General features: G+C 35.2%; 1 protein-coding gene across 1 annotated transcript; it reads right to left on the bottom strand.

Moving 5' to 3' along the window:
* Window positions 1–18,101, bottom strand: LOC128170924 (sodium-coupled monocarboxylate transporter 1-like). Its single transcript, XM_052836690.1, has 17 exons — window positions 17,618–18,101; window positions 16,530–16,924; window positions 15,655–15,723; window positions 12,783–12,834; window positions 11,442–11,509; window positions 10,618–10,698; window positions 10,150–10,223; window positions 9,490–9,630; window positions 8,527–8,662; window positions 7,811–7,896; window positions 6,995–7,107; window positions 6,372–6,442; window positions 5,823–5,909; window positions 5,146–5,318; window positions 2,299–2,399; window positions 1,730–1,854; window positions 1–403 (listed from the first exon to the last, which is right to left on the bottom strand). The coding sequence occupies exons 2-17, from the start codon at window positions 16,872–16,874 to the stop codon at window positions 158–160; spliced, it is 1,968 nt and encodes a 655-aa protein (XP_052692650.1). The 5' UTR covers window positions 16,875–16,924; window positions 17,618–18,101; the 3' UTR covers window positions 1–157.
* Window positions 18,102–18,958: the final 857 nt, after the last annotated feature.

Genomic DNA, 18,958 nt, shown 5'->3' with positions numbered 1-18,958 from the left:
GACGATATGTGACATTGATTTATTAATCAAATAGAAATGAGCAATGCATTTTTACATGAACAGTACATAGTTATTGTAAAATTCGATTTTTTAATATCAGAGATCAATTAAAAAAAATTATCACAATCAATCAATTAGAAAAGTTATTCCACTCTAGCTATAGTTCCGTCTTGGCCATCTGAACTGCTGTACCTTCTACGTCATTGTACGAGGGCGGCGCCTCGCTCTCAGCGAACGCCGGGTTGTCCTGCCAGTTTTCAGACCCACGGAATGACCTGTAGGAAATCCCGCCGATTGGGTTTTTGGAGTACATGTTTTCTCGGTACTTCTCGGACTTTATTGGGACTATAACAGGTTGGTCTGCATCAACTGTGAATTCCACATCATTCTCTGCTTTTATATCCTAAAGTATAAGCTTTAGTTTTTTCATCAATCATCTTGGGTTCATAATCAATATGAACAATAATAATACTATCATGATTATAACAAATAATGGATGAAATATGTGAAAAGAATGTCGAATTCCACATTACAAGCTTTTATGTCCTAAGATATAGAATAATTCGTCAAATTAACCAGGGATCCGTTAATCTTTCAATAATGGCATTAATCATACCAATAGTGTACTGTAAATCAATTTTTATTCGCGGCGACTTTATTTCGAGATTTAATTCCAATAAACTGGTTCGCAACGACTAATGTTCGCGACCAAGCCTTATCCAGACCTGTATTGTTATAAAAAAAACAGACCCGTATTTTTGTTATTACAACCGTACGATAAAGACTGGTTTACGGCAAAAAAAAATTAGCGACCAAGAGGCTCTCGCAGACCTCGCGAAAATTTCTTGCACGCAAATAAAAGTTGGTTTACAGTATTTGGTGGAAAAAGTTTGGTGCAGAGTCAATTATTGCGTGTATTGTATAATTTGTATCACTGTACAATGTGCTTGTCAACTTTCCGAGGATTAAAGATAATTAAGGTCTTCCTATAAGGTAATTGTTACAGCTATAGAATCCGAGGATTAAAGGTAATTGTTACAGCTATAGAATCCGAGGATTAAAGGTAATTGTTACAGCTATAGAATCCGAGGATTAAAGGTAATTGTTACAGCTTTAGAATCCGAGGATTAAAGGTAATTGTTACAGCTATAGAATCCGAGGATTAAAGGTAATTGTTACAGCTATAGAATCCGAGGATTAAAGGTAATTGTTACAGCTATAGAATCCGAGGATTAAAGGTAATTGTTACAGCTATAGAATCCGAGGATTAAAGGTAATTGTTACAGTTATAGAATCCGAGGATTAAGGGTAATTGTTACAGCTATAGAATCCGAGGATTAAAGGTAATTGTTACAGCTATAGAATCCGAGGATTAAAGGTAATTGTTACAGCTATAGAATCCGAGGATTAAAGGTAATTGTTACAGTTATAGAATCGAAGGTTGATATGAGTAAAACAACAGTTATATTCAAGGAGTTAACAGAGTTATGTATTAGCCTTTTTTAATTTTCATTATGGATGTACATGTATATGCAATACTGTGCCGCAAAACATTAAAACTTATCTCATTTAATTTTATATAATGAAGCTTGGTTACAAGGGAGTATAACTTTATAGTTTATAGTGCCAACGAGAGATATTGATATAAGTTTTAGAACTTGCTTATCAATCGTTGTAAAATAAATAAAGTTCAGTTTTTTTTATAGTTTGGAATAATCTTTTAACGTACGTCTGGATCTTCATATTCTATGTGGCAACGTAAACATCGTCTGCAGCTTCCCGGCAGGCAACAGAAGACCCGGTCAAACAGCGGAATCAGGTATCGGCTGTCCACCTCCTCCTTGGGCGTCAAACCTTCACAGAACCAAGCAGGATTCATTTATACAGAGATAACCTTAGACCGTTTGATATGGTTCGTTATATACTTGGTTTCACACTGTTTAATCACTGTAGTTGAAATATTTCTTTACGAAATATTCTTTTGACTGAACATGAAATATTGTAATAACTTTTTATTTTCTATATTTAGTATTTATAATGCTAAAGTAATGTGTGGCCATGACAGTTGCCACCAAGGACTAAAACGATTGACACATTAATAAATGACTCCTAACCATTGTTATATTTCATGTAGTTTATTTGAGATGTACATTTAAAATATCGAATTCTCTAAGCGAAATATGAAATAAAATAACATTCAATATTATTTAACAGTGGCTATTCCAATGTAAAATATCGAGTTACTTTTACATTCAATGTATATAAAAAGGACTAGAAACAAACTTATCTAACACACACCAGTGAACACGCTGACGATCAGTCCGACTATCACAACAGTGGCTGCTCCAATGGACGGGTACCACAGATAGGAAATCGTGTACAGCACGTCCAGGCCTTCACTACAGATACAATAAAGTCAACGTCACAATCAACAATTACTATATGTAGGCCTTTACTACAGACACAATAAAATCAACGTCACAATCAACAATTACAAGGACTTCACTACATATACAATAAAATCAACGTCACAATCAACAATTACTAGGCCTTCACTACAGATACAATAAAATCAACGTCACAATCAACAATTACTAGGACTTCACTACAGACACAATAAAATCAACGTCACAATCAACAATTACTAGCTCTTCACTACAGATACAATAAAATCAAAGACACAATCAACAATTACTAGGACTTCAAAGTCAACGTCACAATCAACAATTACTAGGCCTTCACTACAGATACAATAAAATCAACGACACAATCAACAATTACTAGGACTTCACTACAGATACAATAAAATCAACGTCACAATCAACAATTACTAGTCCTTCACTACAGATACAATAAAATCAACGTCACAATCAACAATTACTAGCCCTTCAATACAGATACAATAAAATCAACGTCACAATCAACAATTACTAGGACTTCACTACAGATACAATAAAGTCAAAGTCACAATCAACAATTACTAGGCTTTCACTTCAGACACAATAAAGTCAACGTCACAATCAACAATTACTAGGACTTCACTACAGATACAATAAAATAAACGTAACAATCAACAATTACTAGGACTTTACTACAGACACAATAAAGTCAACGTCATAATCAACAATTACTAGGCCTTTACTACAGATACAATAAAATCAACGTCACAATCAACAATTACTAGGACTTCACTACAGATACAATAAAATCAACGTCACGATCAACAATTACTAGGACTTTACTACAGACACAATAAAGTCAACGTCATAATCAACAATCACACAGCACGTCTAGCCCTTCACTACAGATACAATAAAGTCAACGTCACAATCAACAATTACTAGGCCTTCACTACAGATACAATAAAATCAACGTCACAATCAACAATTACTATGCCTTAACTACAGATACAATAAAATCAACGTCACAATTAACAACCACACAGCATTTATAGCCCTTCACTACAGATACAATAAAGTCAACGTCACAATCAACAATTACTAAGACTTCACTACAGATACAATAAAATCAACGTCACATACAACAATTACTAGGCCTTCACTACAGACACAATAAAGTCAACGTCACAGTCAACAATCACAGAGCACTTATAGCCCTTCACTACAGATACAATCAAATCAACGTCATAATCAACAATTACTAGGCCTTTACTACAGACACAATAAAGTCAAAGTCACAATCAACAATTACTAGGCCTTCACTTCAGACACAATAAAGTCAACGTCACAATCAACAATTACTAGGACTTCACTACAGATACAAATAAAATCAACGTAACAATCAACAATTACTAGGCCTTCACTACAGATACAATAAAGTCAACGTCACAATCAACAATTACTAGGCCTTTACTAGAGACACAATTAAGTCAACATCACAATCAACAATCAAACAGCACGTGCAGGCCTTCACTACAGAGATAGTGAGGTCAACATAATCGACCAATAACAAAGGACGTCCAGAGTGAATTCAAAAGCGGGTCAGAATATTATACAAATATTGACTGGGGTTGAGGGCAACATTGATTATATTAGCCCCCGAGGGACGAAATATTGCCCGACGCGAAGCGGAGGGCAATATTCTCGTCCCAACATTTGTTTTGTTATATGAAGAAACAAACCAAAATTTAAGAAATTAATTGAAAACAGATCGCCGTAATTTTCTCAGCTCAACAAGAAATTCACGAATTCAATTTTATGCAAAGTTCATTTCCAAAATATCCTCAGCATCAAACGACCACTGGTGATATTCCGCCAACCGTAAGAATTAACATACAAATGTTCTACCTGATTTTACTATAGCATTGAATCATGATTTTTTGAAGTATACACTTTCATAACTGCATCGGTGTGTGCATACAAATTGAGTAACGCGCGTTAGCGCGTTATGAAAATTTGTATGCACACACCGATGCAGTTATGAAAGTGTATACTTCAAAAAATCATGATTTAATGCTTATATTTACATTATTTTTAACTTCTTGCCTTGTCTGCAAATGTGATTCATACCTTAAAATTCATATCCTATCCTAAGGGTAAGTTAATATTAATGGAAGAGCCACAGTAACAGCCACAAGCGTGAACTTTGATTTTCGCTTGTGACGTTGCAGTTTACAGCGTTCAACGTTTGTGACGTCATAATAAAACTCGTCAATTTGACCTTTGACTACTTGTTGCATTTAGAGGCATTTAAACATCACGGAATTTAATGGAAAAACACAGTAGAATGTAAATATTTAACAGTAATTCGCAAATCCTTATATCCGTTATGATAGCAAACCGTCGCATTGCGCGTCCGTTGTTTACTTGCCTTGACTGACTGTCTATTATGACGTCACCTTGTTTTGGAGTCGCGAAGAATTATTTACGTCATCGTTTACGAATCAACAAATCAGAAGCGATTATTTGAAATACAGGGAATGTTCTCTAGATATTATTCCTAGCTGGTCAATATCAAAAAAATATTGACCGGTCGATATTTTTCGGACGAGCTAATATTATAATTATATTATAATTATTGACTATTCGTCTATATAGAGTTATAGAGTGAGAAAATACTACTGAATATAACAATATTTTTTGTTAGATACGATTGGATAAAAGTTTTTTTTGTCTTAACACTTACATGGCAGCTGCCGTGTCGGTAGCTGTCTGGTTCGTGGCTGCTGTCACGTTAGCGGAACTGGAACAATTTTCTGTCGGAAACGGAAGTGAGTTTGGGGTCCCTACCACGCTATACGCACCAATGCTGATCCAAAATGGAAGCACTAAACCAAACACACTACCTACAACGGCTCCCTGAAGGACGGGAAAACACATCAGTTTAACTCTGTGTCATGTTGTAAATTTTGAATTTACCGGGTGGCATTAAATACGAAATTTAGAACATGACAACTTATTTTGTATTTACTGCCACCCGGTAAATTCTAAATTGATAACATGACATCTGATTGGATGATTCTTACTAATACAAAGGTTCAGAAGTTGAATGACCAGTGACATCAGTTTTATATAAACTAGACTTTATATTCTGATTCCCATTGTGACGTTACATTGTGATAAAAGTAAGTTTTTTTTCAGAGAAACAAATTCGCTTTCAATTGTCAGTGCATTCACTTCATTTTATGTGTGTTTGTCATGCTATTACTAATATTTCAAATAATTAAATTTTAAAATGATTTTTCCATCTTTTCTATCCAGACCGTTTGCATTTAAATCCATGATCGACAAATAAACGATGTAAATAAAGCAATACACTTATTACAATCTCGGTTAAAATCATGCATACACACTAATACTTACAATCCAGTTTGCCCACGGGAAGAAAGCCCCTAGAGCGAAAATGCCCAGTAGCGGACCTGAGGCAGCACCGGTAAAACTTAGAGAGGCCTACATTGATAATGAATAGTGTGGAATCATTAGATTTCGTGTTGGCTCAATTTTCGTGGAATTCGTTGGTACCCCTTATCTACGAATTAACACCCCACGAACTAAATAAACTAGAGCTATAAAGTCATAATCCATTTGTTTGTAAACGAAAATACACGAAATTAAGTCCCCTTGAACCTGTAATATTAAAGCATTCAACGAAAATTGGCCCACATGAATTTTAATGATTCCACAGTAGTGGTGATTTTATAGTATTTAATCATTTTCTGTCTCCATGACCATAATAGCTACGAAGAATCAAGAAAAATCGTAAAAATATTTAAGTATTGGGTCAAGTGTTTAATTGTAGATGTATTTAAAAAATAGAAAAACATGGTTTGTTTCCATATGATAAATATAATTATCTGTACGGCTTCAAAAAAGGAATATAGTTATAAAGAAGAATAAATCTAGTAGTTTTACCTGTAGAACTGTTCCTCCCAAATTCATCGCCATAAATGCCATACCTATCCCAGCGCCTCCATATAAAGCAACTGTCAATGAAATGTATGATTTTCAATTTTACTGGCTAAAGAATTCTTTGGAACTTCACAGTTTGTGACCTTTTTTTTTTTAAAGAAAGCAATCCTTAACATTGCTAATTTAGATTAAAATTAAAAGCAAACTATATCCGAAAAATGCGCTAAAACTCCAAGTCAAACTATATAAAGATATAATTACATACTCGAATAATTTCTAATCCATTTTATTTCATCTATATACGATTTATCCGTAAGTTTACAGTTATAAGATATGACAATTGTTAAAATCAATTTTCTTTGATAAACCTTTAAACTGTAGACTAACCTTACAACGTAATGCTTATGAATATGTTGGTTGGCTTACTATACACATAATGCAAGAACATAACCTCCATGCATGGATCCGAAAAAAAAAAGATTTCCAAGGGGGATATTTTTGGTAGTTTTATAATGTAATTTAAAGAAATTTAAATTTTGCAGGGGTCCGAACCCTTCTAACCCCATTCTTTTTAGATCCGATCATGGCGTTTATAGAATATTGCTGAAAGCCCAGCACTGCCCTACCTAGTATCCGCGTTATCCAAGTTTTCTGTGTCTCCGTCTTTTTCCCAAGGAAAGGTTCCAAGATATCCTTCCAGGTCACGGCGGACAGAGCATTTAGACAGGACGACATCGTGCTGCAAACAGAAAGAATGCTTCAATTAACGCCTGTATAACGTTAATTCGGCGGCCAAACTTTAATCCACGCTTTGCAAAACGTTCATTCAGTGGCAAAACTTCAATTCACGTTTTGCAAAACGTTAATTCAGCGGCTTAACATTAATCCACGCTTTGCACAACAATAATTAAGCGGCCAAACTTTAATCACCCTTTTGCAAACTGCTCATAAGGCGGCCAAACTTTGAGCGTGTTAAATCCACGCTTTACGAAACGTTAAATCAGCGGCACAGTTTCAGACCACGCTTTGCACAATCTTAATTCAGCGGCCAAACTTTTATTCAAGTTTTGCAAAATGTCAATTCGGCGGCCAAACATTAAGCTTGGTTAATCCACGCTTTTAGAAACGTTAAATCAGCGGCAAAACTTTAACTGACGCTTTGCATAAAGTTAATTCAGAGGCTAAACTTTGCCTACTGAACCTTATATCGTGAAGGAAACAGAAGTTTATCTGTTCGTCCTTTTTGCTCTTAAATATTGACATATGCATGCAATAAAATTGCATTTCCCTTAATGTACGTCAAGTTCAACAAAAGGGTTCAAAATATTTGAGGCAAAGATGATTTCTTTTTACAAAGCAATAGATTTGAGTGTTAATGGGAGAAGTATAAGGATTGTCTGAAGTTGTTTGAACTTATTTAAGATTCACTATACTATACTCACCTGAGAGCCCCACTAAACAGACAGGCCACAAACAGTCCCGGAATCCCCGGATATCCCAACGTCTCCATTACGAAGTAAGGAATAATCTGAACAGGAAGAGAGTTGGACAATTAAAGGAATGAAAATACTGAAAAATGAAAAGAGAATTTATACCGGTATTTATTTTGAAAGAGTTTAATGCATCGAGAGATTGTTGCTTAATTCACAATTTTGTATAAAAAAAAATACATCGTGACGAAATTCAGCATGTATGAACTATTTTGAGAAATCTTAAAATGGTGGTGGTTTAACTGCCTGATATCAAATTGGGACAATTAAAGAAGAATTTGGATGTTTATGTCTGTAGCTGATGAACAGTCAACAACCTGTACCTGGTTGGAGTTGCTAACGTCTTTGTTGGTATAACTAATATTCTACATTTGATAGTTCTATATGTACTTGTTTCTGTGTATCTGGATCAATTTGTTTCTGTGTACCTGAAAATATTTTATTTCTGTGTCCCTGGATCTGTCAACCTGGATATATCTTGTGCCTATGAACCTGGATATATTTTGTTTCTGCGCACCTGGATCTATTTGTTTCTGTGTATCTGGATCTGTGTACCTGTATATATGTTGTGTCTGTGTACCTGGATCTATTTGTTTTTGTGTACCTGGATCTATTCATTTTCCGTATATCTGGATATGTGTACCTGTATATATCATGTGTTTGTGTACCTGGTTGGAGTTGCTGACGTCTTTGTTGGTGTACGGGTCACATCCCTGCTCTACATAGTAAGCAAACACCACGATCCCCGCCACACACGTGACACACATCAACAAGGCCACGCCCAGAATGTTCAACATCACGGCCCTGATGTCAAAGAGACATTGTAATTAAACTACTAGTTCATAAAAATGCTTATTTCACATACCAAAAAAGCCACGCGTAGAGTGTTCCACATCACGGCCATGACGTCAAAGAGACATTGCCATTTTACCAGTTCATAAAAATGCAATACTAGTACTTATAACATATATCAACATGGCCACACCAAGAAAGTTCAATCACAGCCTTGGAGTTAAGGAGACATTGTCGATTCTTCTTCTACAGAAAACGGTCATACTTATAAACAACAAAGTCAAGCCCAAAATGCTACAACATCATGACCATAGTGTCAAACGGACATTGTAAATTCTACTACTTCACAAGTTAAAATACTTTACCATACATCAATATCATCGCACCCAGCCATTTAGCAGTACGGCTATGAGGCCAAATAAGCATGGTAAATTCCATTTCTTCGAAAAAAAATCATATCAACTGTTAGATGGGGAGAGACTGAATTTGAACGGTAAACAATTAAAAGTACAAGATATACACCTTAGTACCATGGTGTACCTACGCTTTGGATTTATTAAGTCGGTCAATTTAAAAACAATTAACGGAAAAAAAACCTGGTTACCTGCATCAAGTACTACAATTGTTTTCGTACATACCATGCGCGGATTTAGAGGGGAGTCGGGGGGGGGGGGGGGGGTGTTCCGGACCCCCCCCCCCCCAAACTTACTTTAAATTTACACTATAAAATTACCACAAATTTGCCCCAGACCCCCTAGAAAACTAAAATAACCATCATCCCCCCTCCCTGTTTTTCTGGATCCGCGCATGACATATTAATTGTTGCGTTGTTTACGTACGTTTTGGCCTTGGTCAGACTCCCTAGGGCGCAGTAGCGCTGTACACTGGCCTGATTGACGCCGTACGTAGCGGTCCATCCCACCATCCCACCAATCAGCAGTGACCAGAAGGAATGTCTGGTGGTCGGGTCTGGGTCAAAGCTATCAGAAATCACAGAAACATGATTAAATATCAAACAATCCTTAAAGATGACGTTCGAATTCATTTTTTTTAAAATTTATAAGTACTCATTGGCAGGTAAAAGAGTAAAAAAAACATGTGTTATTCTTATATTTTGAAATGCCATTGATAGAATGTGTCATTGCTAGACATGCGTTTCACAATGTCTCTTTCATATAGAGTTATATTTCCTGATATAAGTAGTTTATATAAAAAGACACTGCTGATGTTAGCTATACGTTCTGTATTATTGATAATATTTATCATCTTTAAAACGGCTCGATGGTCGTGGCCATATTTAAACTGTATTGATCTTCTTTAAAGGAGAGCTCTATGTAAGAATATTAGTATAGGAAACTGCCTTAATCTTAAATGTACATTATATGGACCCTTTCTTTACTAAATGATAGCTTATAGCAAAAGACATCATATCTGACAATTAAGGAAAATCTAAAGGCCATCTAAAGGCCATCCAACCTCGGCCTCTTTAAGGTACTCACTCAAAAAACTCAATTCTCTTCCACTCGTCGTTAATAGACCACACTTTCTCTATTCCTCCAACTGATATTGTCCCCTAAGATCAAACAAGAATATCATTATTTAAAAGAATTATATTGTTTACAAAATTATCTCAACCACTTTTCTTTAAAAGAATTCAAAACGTATTCATAGCATCATTTATTTCTGTGAATATAGATAGATCTAAGTGTTATATTTGATGTATCCGTCCATTATATACATGTTTTTTCTGTCATAAGAGTGACACCTAGTTTTATGACCATGCCTTCTCTAAATCTCATATTCTCACTTTCTCTCTCTTTCTTTTCTCTCTATCTCTGTTTTCTCTCTTTCCTTCTCTCCTTATCCCCCTCACCCCCCCCTCTCTCTCTCTCTCTCTCTCTCTCTCTCTCTCTCTCTCTCTCTCTCTCTCTCTCTCTCTCTCTCTCTCTCTCTCTCTCTCATACAACCTGTATAACAATAGCCAGGAGTCCTGCTATCATGATCACGGCTTGGAATACGTCTGTCCAGACCACCGCCTTCATTCCACCCTAAACAAAGCAAGATACGTCATCAGATATAGAACAGATATCACACGGATATACTTTCACCGTTTTAACATTATGTTTGAACACAAGACATGAATCGGTGCGTTTAATGACGATTCATAGACAATTACGTCTCATATAATTCATATAACCATTGCCTGTCGTGATAATCATGTGTGCATCATATGTATATCGAATCATATGAGAATCATGTGTGCATCATATGTATATCGAATCATATGAGTATATCATATGCGGCAGATCATAAGATAATCATATGAACACCAGTATGTAAATTATATGTGGCGAAGTTGGACGTATGCTTTTGATTAGGTTTATTGGTCCGAGTACATATACTTTAAACCATTTAAAGCCAGTATTTTGAAATCAAATTTAATTTTTTAATTATGTTGGAGGTGAAAAACAAATGAATTGCAAGAGTATCATATGTGCATTGCAGATACTAATATAATTCTCATATGAACACTCATACATGGCGATTTTGCCTGTATAATTCTAATATTGTTTGTTGGACCAAAAGCTTATTGACCATTTGAAACCCTTTTTTGAAATGAAATCTTAAATATACGAGACTCTAAACAATTTTTTATGGTGAAAAATATTAGAGACAACACATATTAATGATATTTGAAGTACATCAACTTCGAAACACCGTCGTTGTGTTTATAGAATGAAAAAAGTACAAAAGTTAGATCTCCGTGTGAAAGGTGTTTACAGGTACTTACCAAAAATGTATAAAATGTGGATACCACGCCCACTGTTATAATGGTGGCCCAAGTCGGAAATCCGGTCACTGTAAAATTATAACCAATCTACAGGTTATCGGGCAGACTGGGAAGACATTGTATTGCGTTTGCTGGGCTGCTTTCAACAGCTTTCAACAAGGGCTACGTAGCAGCTACGCTGTTGAACGATAAGCTAACCTAGCCACTACGTAGATATTCGTAGCTTAAATATTTTATGCTATGCATCAAATTCAAGATGGCTTCCTTATAGTAACCACTTCGTAAGAAACATGAAATCTATATAGTGATATTTTGTTCATCCTATAAGTTTTACTGAATTTTAACATGCATATAATTGTCCCCTTGAAATTAACACATTAATATGTAAATGTAATAAGTCTTAAGTTGAATATTTCCAACTTCAAATCTGAGACCTAGCGGCTACCCTAGCCGTCCGTTCAATAGACCTAGATATTTACGACCTAGCCGCTGGTCTAGCTGCTACGGTCCAACTCAAATATTTATGGAGGCATACGCTATCTTTAGGCATGCAAAACAAGTTTTATTTTAACGATTTTGATAGCCTTTAGAATCAAGACATTTACTTCCCTTTAACGTGGTCCGCTTTTATAACGAAATAAATCAAAGTAAACATTCATTCAAACACAATGAAGCTTTTGAAGGACAATTACATAACATTTATATTTTTATTTCGCTTCTAAATCATCGTATTAGTCGCCACGACATAATTGACAACTCCTTGACATGTTTTGAATACGTTATAATGTTTTTTTAAAAAAGTCTTACATAATACAGCCATTATTACAGAATTAATTTACTTTTGGAATTTTTTTTTTGTATATTTTTGAAAAAAAAAACACGAACAAAAACACAATGCAAGTTAGATGTCCTGGATGTTTTAAATCTGATAAAAGACTCTACAAACGTGTCATTAGATAATATCGATGCATCTTTTTTTTCAATTCTAACACAATAACATCAATTTATTTTTTTATTTTTTGTGATAAAAGATGTTTTCATAAATATTGGAACCCTGTTACATGTGGTACAATGTATACTGATTTGATTGTTAATTATAAGAAAAAAACAAAGCTGCATGCTAAAAAGAAGGGTCGGGGTCCAGACACGGCGCTCCTTAAATATTTCTAGGACCCCTCTTCCCCTTCCCCGCGCAAAAATCCCTTGATCCATGCATGTGTTGTACGTAGAAAATAACGTTTTTGAATCGAACTTGACAAAAAATATTAGGGTAAGTACCTTAGCCTTGAGGGTAATGTTGCATTTCGTAGCTTTTCAAGACTTCAACTGTTATCTACTTACCGGCCTCCAGAGCCGTGGATGGTGCATAAGATGCCACGCCCATATATATCACCTACAAAATCAATTCAACTCTACATATTTCATGAAAATTAGCGACAGCCATCTACGTGTAATTTCTTTTCACCTATATATGTTTTCTGCAAAATGAATATATTTTAGGTAACAGTTATCACAAATATAAATGAAATTTTGATACGTGTAGATGTATGTTAAATCTAATTAATTAAAATTAGATGTTAGATCCGCTCGCTTGTAACTCACTACAAAAATGGTTTGTGTAGCGAGTACGCGAGTGGATCTAACATCTTACTTTAATTAGATTGATGTATGTTAATTATCATCTTTAATCTTGTTTACATTTTTGCACATTTTTATGAAGAGATATGCGATATTCGTAAGTAACTACGTCTTTATCGGAGTAAATTACCTTTTGCTTTCGTATCTCAGTGCATGAAGGATCACCCGGTGCACATTAAGTTAAATGAACAGATGATTTTGCATGGTTCTATTGTATGAAACCAGATGACTGATGTTCGCAATTGATAATAGCTGCTCCTCATTTGTTACCACGCACTTTGAAAAAAATACGCACTTTGAATTTTTTTTTTCAAAGTGCGTTAATTTTTGGACAAAATTTAACGCATTTCAAAAAAAATTTCAAAGTGCGTTATTTTTTCACAGTGCATTGTCACAATAACGATTTTATCTCAAGGTAACTAGAACTTGTTTTTGAATGAAAAGTGGGAATACCATTCATTAATTATTACAGATAGGTTTAACACATCCAAAATTGTTAAAACTAATTGAAATCAATAAAGCCACCAATTTTAAATCAAAAGACTGTGTATTTCATATTTTCACCAGTTTCATTGTTATCATGAAAGTAATTTATTTCAAAGGTTTATACAGTCATAATAATAGAAGTTGTGGTGTAAACTCCAATCTCTCACCAGAGGGCGTATTACGCTGTGCTTCAACACAGTGAAGCTTGCGGAACGCGCCCTCTGTTGAGAGATTGGTGTAAACTCTTCCGGTTTCCCCAATTGAGATACAATTCTAATACGTGAACCTCCTAACCAAAAGCAACTATTATCAAATCGTAAGATTACTGCATGTCTGAAGTACCTGTAAAATGAATCACTCACCAGTACACTTTATGCTAATCTTACCTCTCTCAATCTTTCGGTGTATTGCCATGCTTTACACAAAGAGAAATAATTAATGCAGGCAGAATTTTACGACTTTCCTTCGTAAAATGTCGAGTTGACAGGCTCTACCTGTGTTTGATTTTATATTACAATTCCGATATTTTTGAAATTGCTATTATTTCAACAGCAATATTTTATCTGGGTTATATGCAGATTGTAGCTTTACATTCGATGTACAGACATATTTTAACCATTAAAAAAAGAATTTCGCACCTTTTCCTCGTCAGACAGACTAAGAGCAAAGTTTGTTTTTTATTTTATATGATTTAATATTTATCCGTCCCAAAATATTTATGCAGCGTATTTGGACAAGTTTTCATATAATTACACATATATCTGTGAAAGAAGTGCAAATGAAATCGATGAAAGGGAAAATATAAGATACTTTTATTGAAACATTATGAATTTTCACTCGAAAAACAATAGAAACGAAAACAAATTTCTTATGGATTAGTAAAATGGGAAATGTTAACATCTTTTTTCTATTCGTAAGTCACTCGAAATACATTGCAGTAATGTTCGCCGTCATCATTCGGGTAATCTTCAATGCATAAACCCCTTAGAATCCTTTATTTTTTAGCTTCCTAGTGAAACCTGATTTGCTGGTGGGGGCGTTTCAAAGGAGATCTTGGTAATTTTTCATACTATTGAAGTAACATCATTTGAACCCCGAGATATAAAACTTATGATTACCGAGTGATTAAGCAAAATGTGAGTCGAGATCATGGGAGAGAGTACAGTAAGAAATATTTGGGCCAAATCATAAATAGTTAAATTTCTTTTTCAAGTGTTATATGATTTATTCATATTTGGGTAATTAATCAAATTTCATGTATACTTATATTTTCATGTAACATGAAAGTGAATTGAATACTGTAAACAAAATTTTGCTTGCATGCGAGAAATTTTGCGAGGTTTGCGAGAGCGTCATTGTCGCTTATATTTCTTGGTGTGGATAAGGCTTGGTCGCGAAAATTAGTCACTGCAAACCATGCAGTTCATCTCAGATAAATCGCGAAATAAAGTCGTCGCGAATCGTATGGTTAACAGTCTATTGGTCGAGTTTCTTATTTGAAGTCAGGGTTCTACGGATAAGCAACTTGATTTTTTTTTAAGGGGGGGGGGGGTTACAAAATAATGTGTGTGGTACTTGGTATTTCGACATTTCAATAAAACGTACATTACATACATGTATATCAATGAAAAAATATCGTGGATACAGTTTTTTCTGAACATGAGTGAATATTTTTTAACGACGATCTTTTCTTAAGGCAATGAGACATACTTTCATGATGCATTAAGGATATACATTCATGCAAAAACTTTCAAGAGATAAATAGATACTCCTACACTTATCTAAATTTACGCTCATCATTAAGTAGGGCATTTGGTTGTAAATTTTTATCTCGACAACATCACCGTTAGTTTTACTACATATTAACGATTGCAATAAATTTACTTTTATAATGCCGGGTCTGGCTGCATACCCTGTATTTATGGAGGGTTTATGTTTGGGGTAGGTACACTCTAGAGATACAGATATTGTGGTCAGTAACAGAGACTTACCTATTATAGAATCATCATACATGTATTGTGGTCAGTTACAGAGACGCACCTGTTGTAGAATCATCATACAGGTATTCTGGTCGGTTACAAAGACTCACCTGTTGCAGAATCATCATCGTGGTCCCTGTTAATTTAGCAGCCTTGGATTTGAAACGGAGTTCCAGGTACTGAAACAAAAGAGTCAACATATTTCGCATAATTATTTTCCATACAAGGGAGATAATTACACCAATCAGCATTATCAGTAACAACTCTTGTAAAAAAGCAAAGCATAGTAGAGCTATGTAGTTCTTGTTGTTTTTTTATCGTCTGGTCCAAATATATTTGAAAAAGGTGCATAATAAATGAACAAAAATGTAAAGATCGGTTATTCTTATCTCCTTGACAGGTCGGTGTATGTGAATAAAAATGCCATTGAAATAAATAACGCATAATTTACTAAATTCTGTATTTTGGAGCTATTTAGATGTGTGTATAAAGTGAAGAAGAATGCTTAGAAGAATATTACAATACACAATTGGAGTAAACCAAAAATACAGCATTTATTTATTTTTTATTTTAATAAAATTTTAAGTATATCATGAATAAGAAAACAATTATTTGATTTTTGAACCTACGTTAGACCTGACATAGGGGCCATTGTTAACCCAATATTGGGCCAATGTTGACTAAACACTAGGCCAACGCTGATTATATCCAACACAAGCACGTTGACCGACATATAATTGGGCCAATTTCAGAAGATGTTACATGTATAACCGACATTGTACCAGCGTTGGACAGATGAGCAAAATTGCATTGGGCCCACGACATTTGCCGTTGATCCAACGTAACCATTGACGGCGGCCCAGCATAAGTTCGTTTTCTACGATGTATGTGTTGGGGTTTGGTTGCATGGCATACGTGTTTTTTGCTAACAGCATAGTGTTTAAAAACATATCCAAAAGGTTGTAGATTTGCTTAAACCACTGACCTCAAAAGAACTGGTGAGTTGCAATGGATAAAGCAGCGGAACAAACAACTGGGAAGCCAGGATGATGGCCAAGATTATTCCGAACATGTACATAAAGTACTGTGTCCCTTGGGTGTACATTTCCGCGGGAGTTCCGAGAATCAAAATGGCGGACATGAAGGAGACCAGGATGGAAATGGCTACTGGCACCAGCTGCAGGCTCCGGCCGCCCATCAGGAACTCTGCCGTCGTCTTTTGACGTCCGCCGATACAGGCGTAGAAGATTCCGATCCCTGCTGAAACGGCCAACATGGCGCCGAAAAGGAGCCAGTCCCAAACGTCGAATTCTGATTTGGATTGCACCATGTTGGGGACTGGTTGATGAAGCCCTCGGTCAGTATACTGAAGGCAGCTGTCTGTACAACAGTAGAAACAGTGTCACAGTATGTACGTATGTACTGTTCACGTATTATATTTGGTGTGTATGATATTTGGCTCAAAGTTGTTTTTGAAAAAAATTCGCGTGGATTTTTTAGCGTATGTCTAAATGTTCATTTACTCGTGGGCATCACATTTAACGATGTACTTGATTTAGCGGAAGCTGCATTCTTCCAAAAAGACCAATTTGTATACACAGCCATATAAATATGGAATACGTTCACAGTATTTTGCTATTAGTGGGTATGGATAATATGAAACTTATAGTTATAATTATATTAACAGTCTGCTTAGACCTTAGCTGTCCCCTTTTGTCGAGTGTCCCTTTCTCAATATCAGTTCTCTGTCATCAGTCACAAAAACCGATTGCATGTTGACGTCATTAAAGGTTTACAATCAGAAATAAGGCATGGTTGTGCTTGACAACTTTTATTTTAATTTTATTTTATTTTATCAATTCGGCAAACATTTCATTTAATAAACGTTTAGGTAAGACAAGATATTTTGAATAAATAATGTGCATTTTGAAGGTGCAAAACAAACCAAAACGTACAATTAAATACCCCCCACCCCTCCAAATTCCCCAATAGTATGACTTTTATATATACTAATGATGATTATTTTAAGGTCTAGTTTAACAACTAAAAGAATCATGTATAAAATGCACCTACCTTCAGTTCAGTGTCCCTTCAGTTCCTGCCTCGTTTTGACCTCCTCCCTTTAATAAAATCGACGTTCCCAGGCTTTTACTACTGTCGTATATTACACATAGACAAGTATTAGACAAACTTCAGCTGCCAATAGATATCATAAATAAATGTCATTCTGTTTCACAGATTTATGAACGTCAATGATACACATCCTGGTTCAATCTGCAATGCTTGATTCATACCACGCCAAAAAAAAAAAATGACAGAATACCAAAAGACACGGACCGATTTACGTTATATAGTGTAAAAACGAAATTCAGAATAAATGTTAACTGAATGAATTACACTGAATTGACAGTTCTCGCCTGCAGGGATCAGACAAAATGTGGGTTAAAATTTCGTCCTTCGCCACTTTCACTTGGATTTATCCATGGAATTCCCGCACAAGAATTGTATTCTATCCTACAACGTTTGTAAACTCCGAAATCCTCCCTCCCTCCTCGTATTTTTTTACAAGTAGAGATAATTTAAGACATTCGATGATTTATTCAACCATTATACCGCGGTCCTCGCTCTACTTCAGCATGACCTACGTCAAAACACACACCTATATGGGATGTAATTCAAAGATACCGAGTTATTTGTCAACAGAACCTCTGAAACCGCAAGACTTCGTTGACCTGAATCAAGGCCATCCTTGCTGACGACCACAAAATCTTGTGCCGTTAAACTATCTTATAAGAACATTTTTTTCTGTTTTGTCGCGTCATGTTTTGTTTTCCCATTCATCAATATCTATATATTAATACTATATATATATTAGTAGATTATCGAAAGAATATTAATATTTTACAGGTTAATTGTTGACCCTTTTCTCTAAGGTCACTGTCCGTGCTTCTATGACGTCACGTCATGGCTTTCTTCATTCATTCATAAACCTATTTAGGATGCAGTATGACCGGGGGCTATTTCTATTTCTGGTTTTATAAGTAAAATTATATACCATGTGTGATATTTGTATGGCTATTTTAAACCGGATTAATACAATTAAGTAGAGGTATTTTTTCCAGAAAATTTGATACAATAAAGAAGCGAAGCACAATTAAAAATCGTGTTTTTAACAGTTTATTTCTATGTAATATGAAGGAAATAATTCAGTAACAAATCTCGGAGTTTTGTCCATTTTCGACTAACGTAATATAATATAAATAGTGCCTGTTTGGGAGGGTAACAGTTGAAATTGACACCCCGAGGAAACCATTGTAAACCGACGCGAAGGGGTGTCAATTTCAACAGAACTGTTATCCTCCCAAACAGTCTTTATTTATCTTATTACACTGAATGTCTTAATTTTAAAGAATT

The sequence above is a fragment of the Crassostrea angulata genome, chromosome 2 (assembly GCF_025612915.1).
Source record: "Crassostrea angulata isolate pt1a10 chromosome 2, ASM2561291v2, whole genome shotgun sequence".
Lineage (NCBI taxonomy): Eukaryota > Metazoa > Mollusca > Bivalvia > Ostreida > Ostreidae > Magallana > Magallana angulata.
The sequence above is the reverse complement of the archived record's forward strand: the minus strand, read 5'-3'. Positions and strand labels throughout refer to the sequence as shown.

Coding starts and splice junctions, on each gene's coding strand:
- LOC128170924 (XM_052836690.1), bottom strand. CDS start 16,874: ATGGTGCAATCCAAATCAGAATTCGACGTTTGGGACTGGCTCCTTTTC. Junction 10,224..10,617: donor TCCTGGCTATTGTTATACAG/GTTGTATGAGAG, acceptor GTTTGATCTTAG/GGGACAATATCAGTTGGAGG. Junction 404..1,729: donor TAGAATATGAAGATCCAGAC/GTACGTTAAAAG, acceptor CTTATACTTTAG/GATATAAAAGCAGAGAATGA.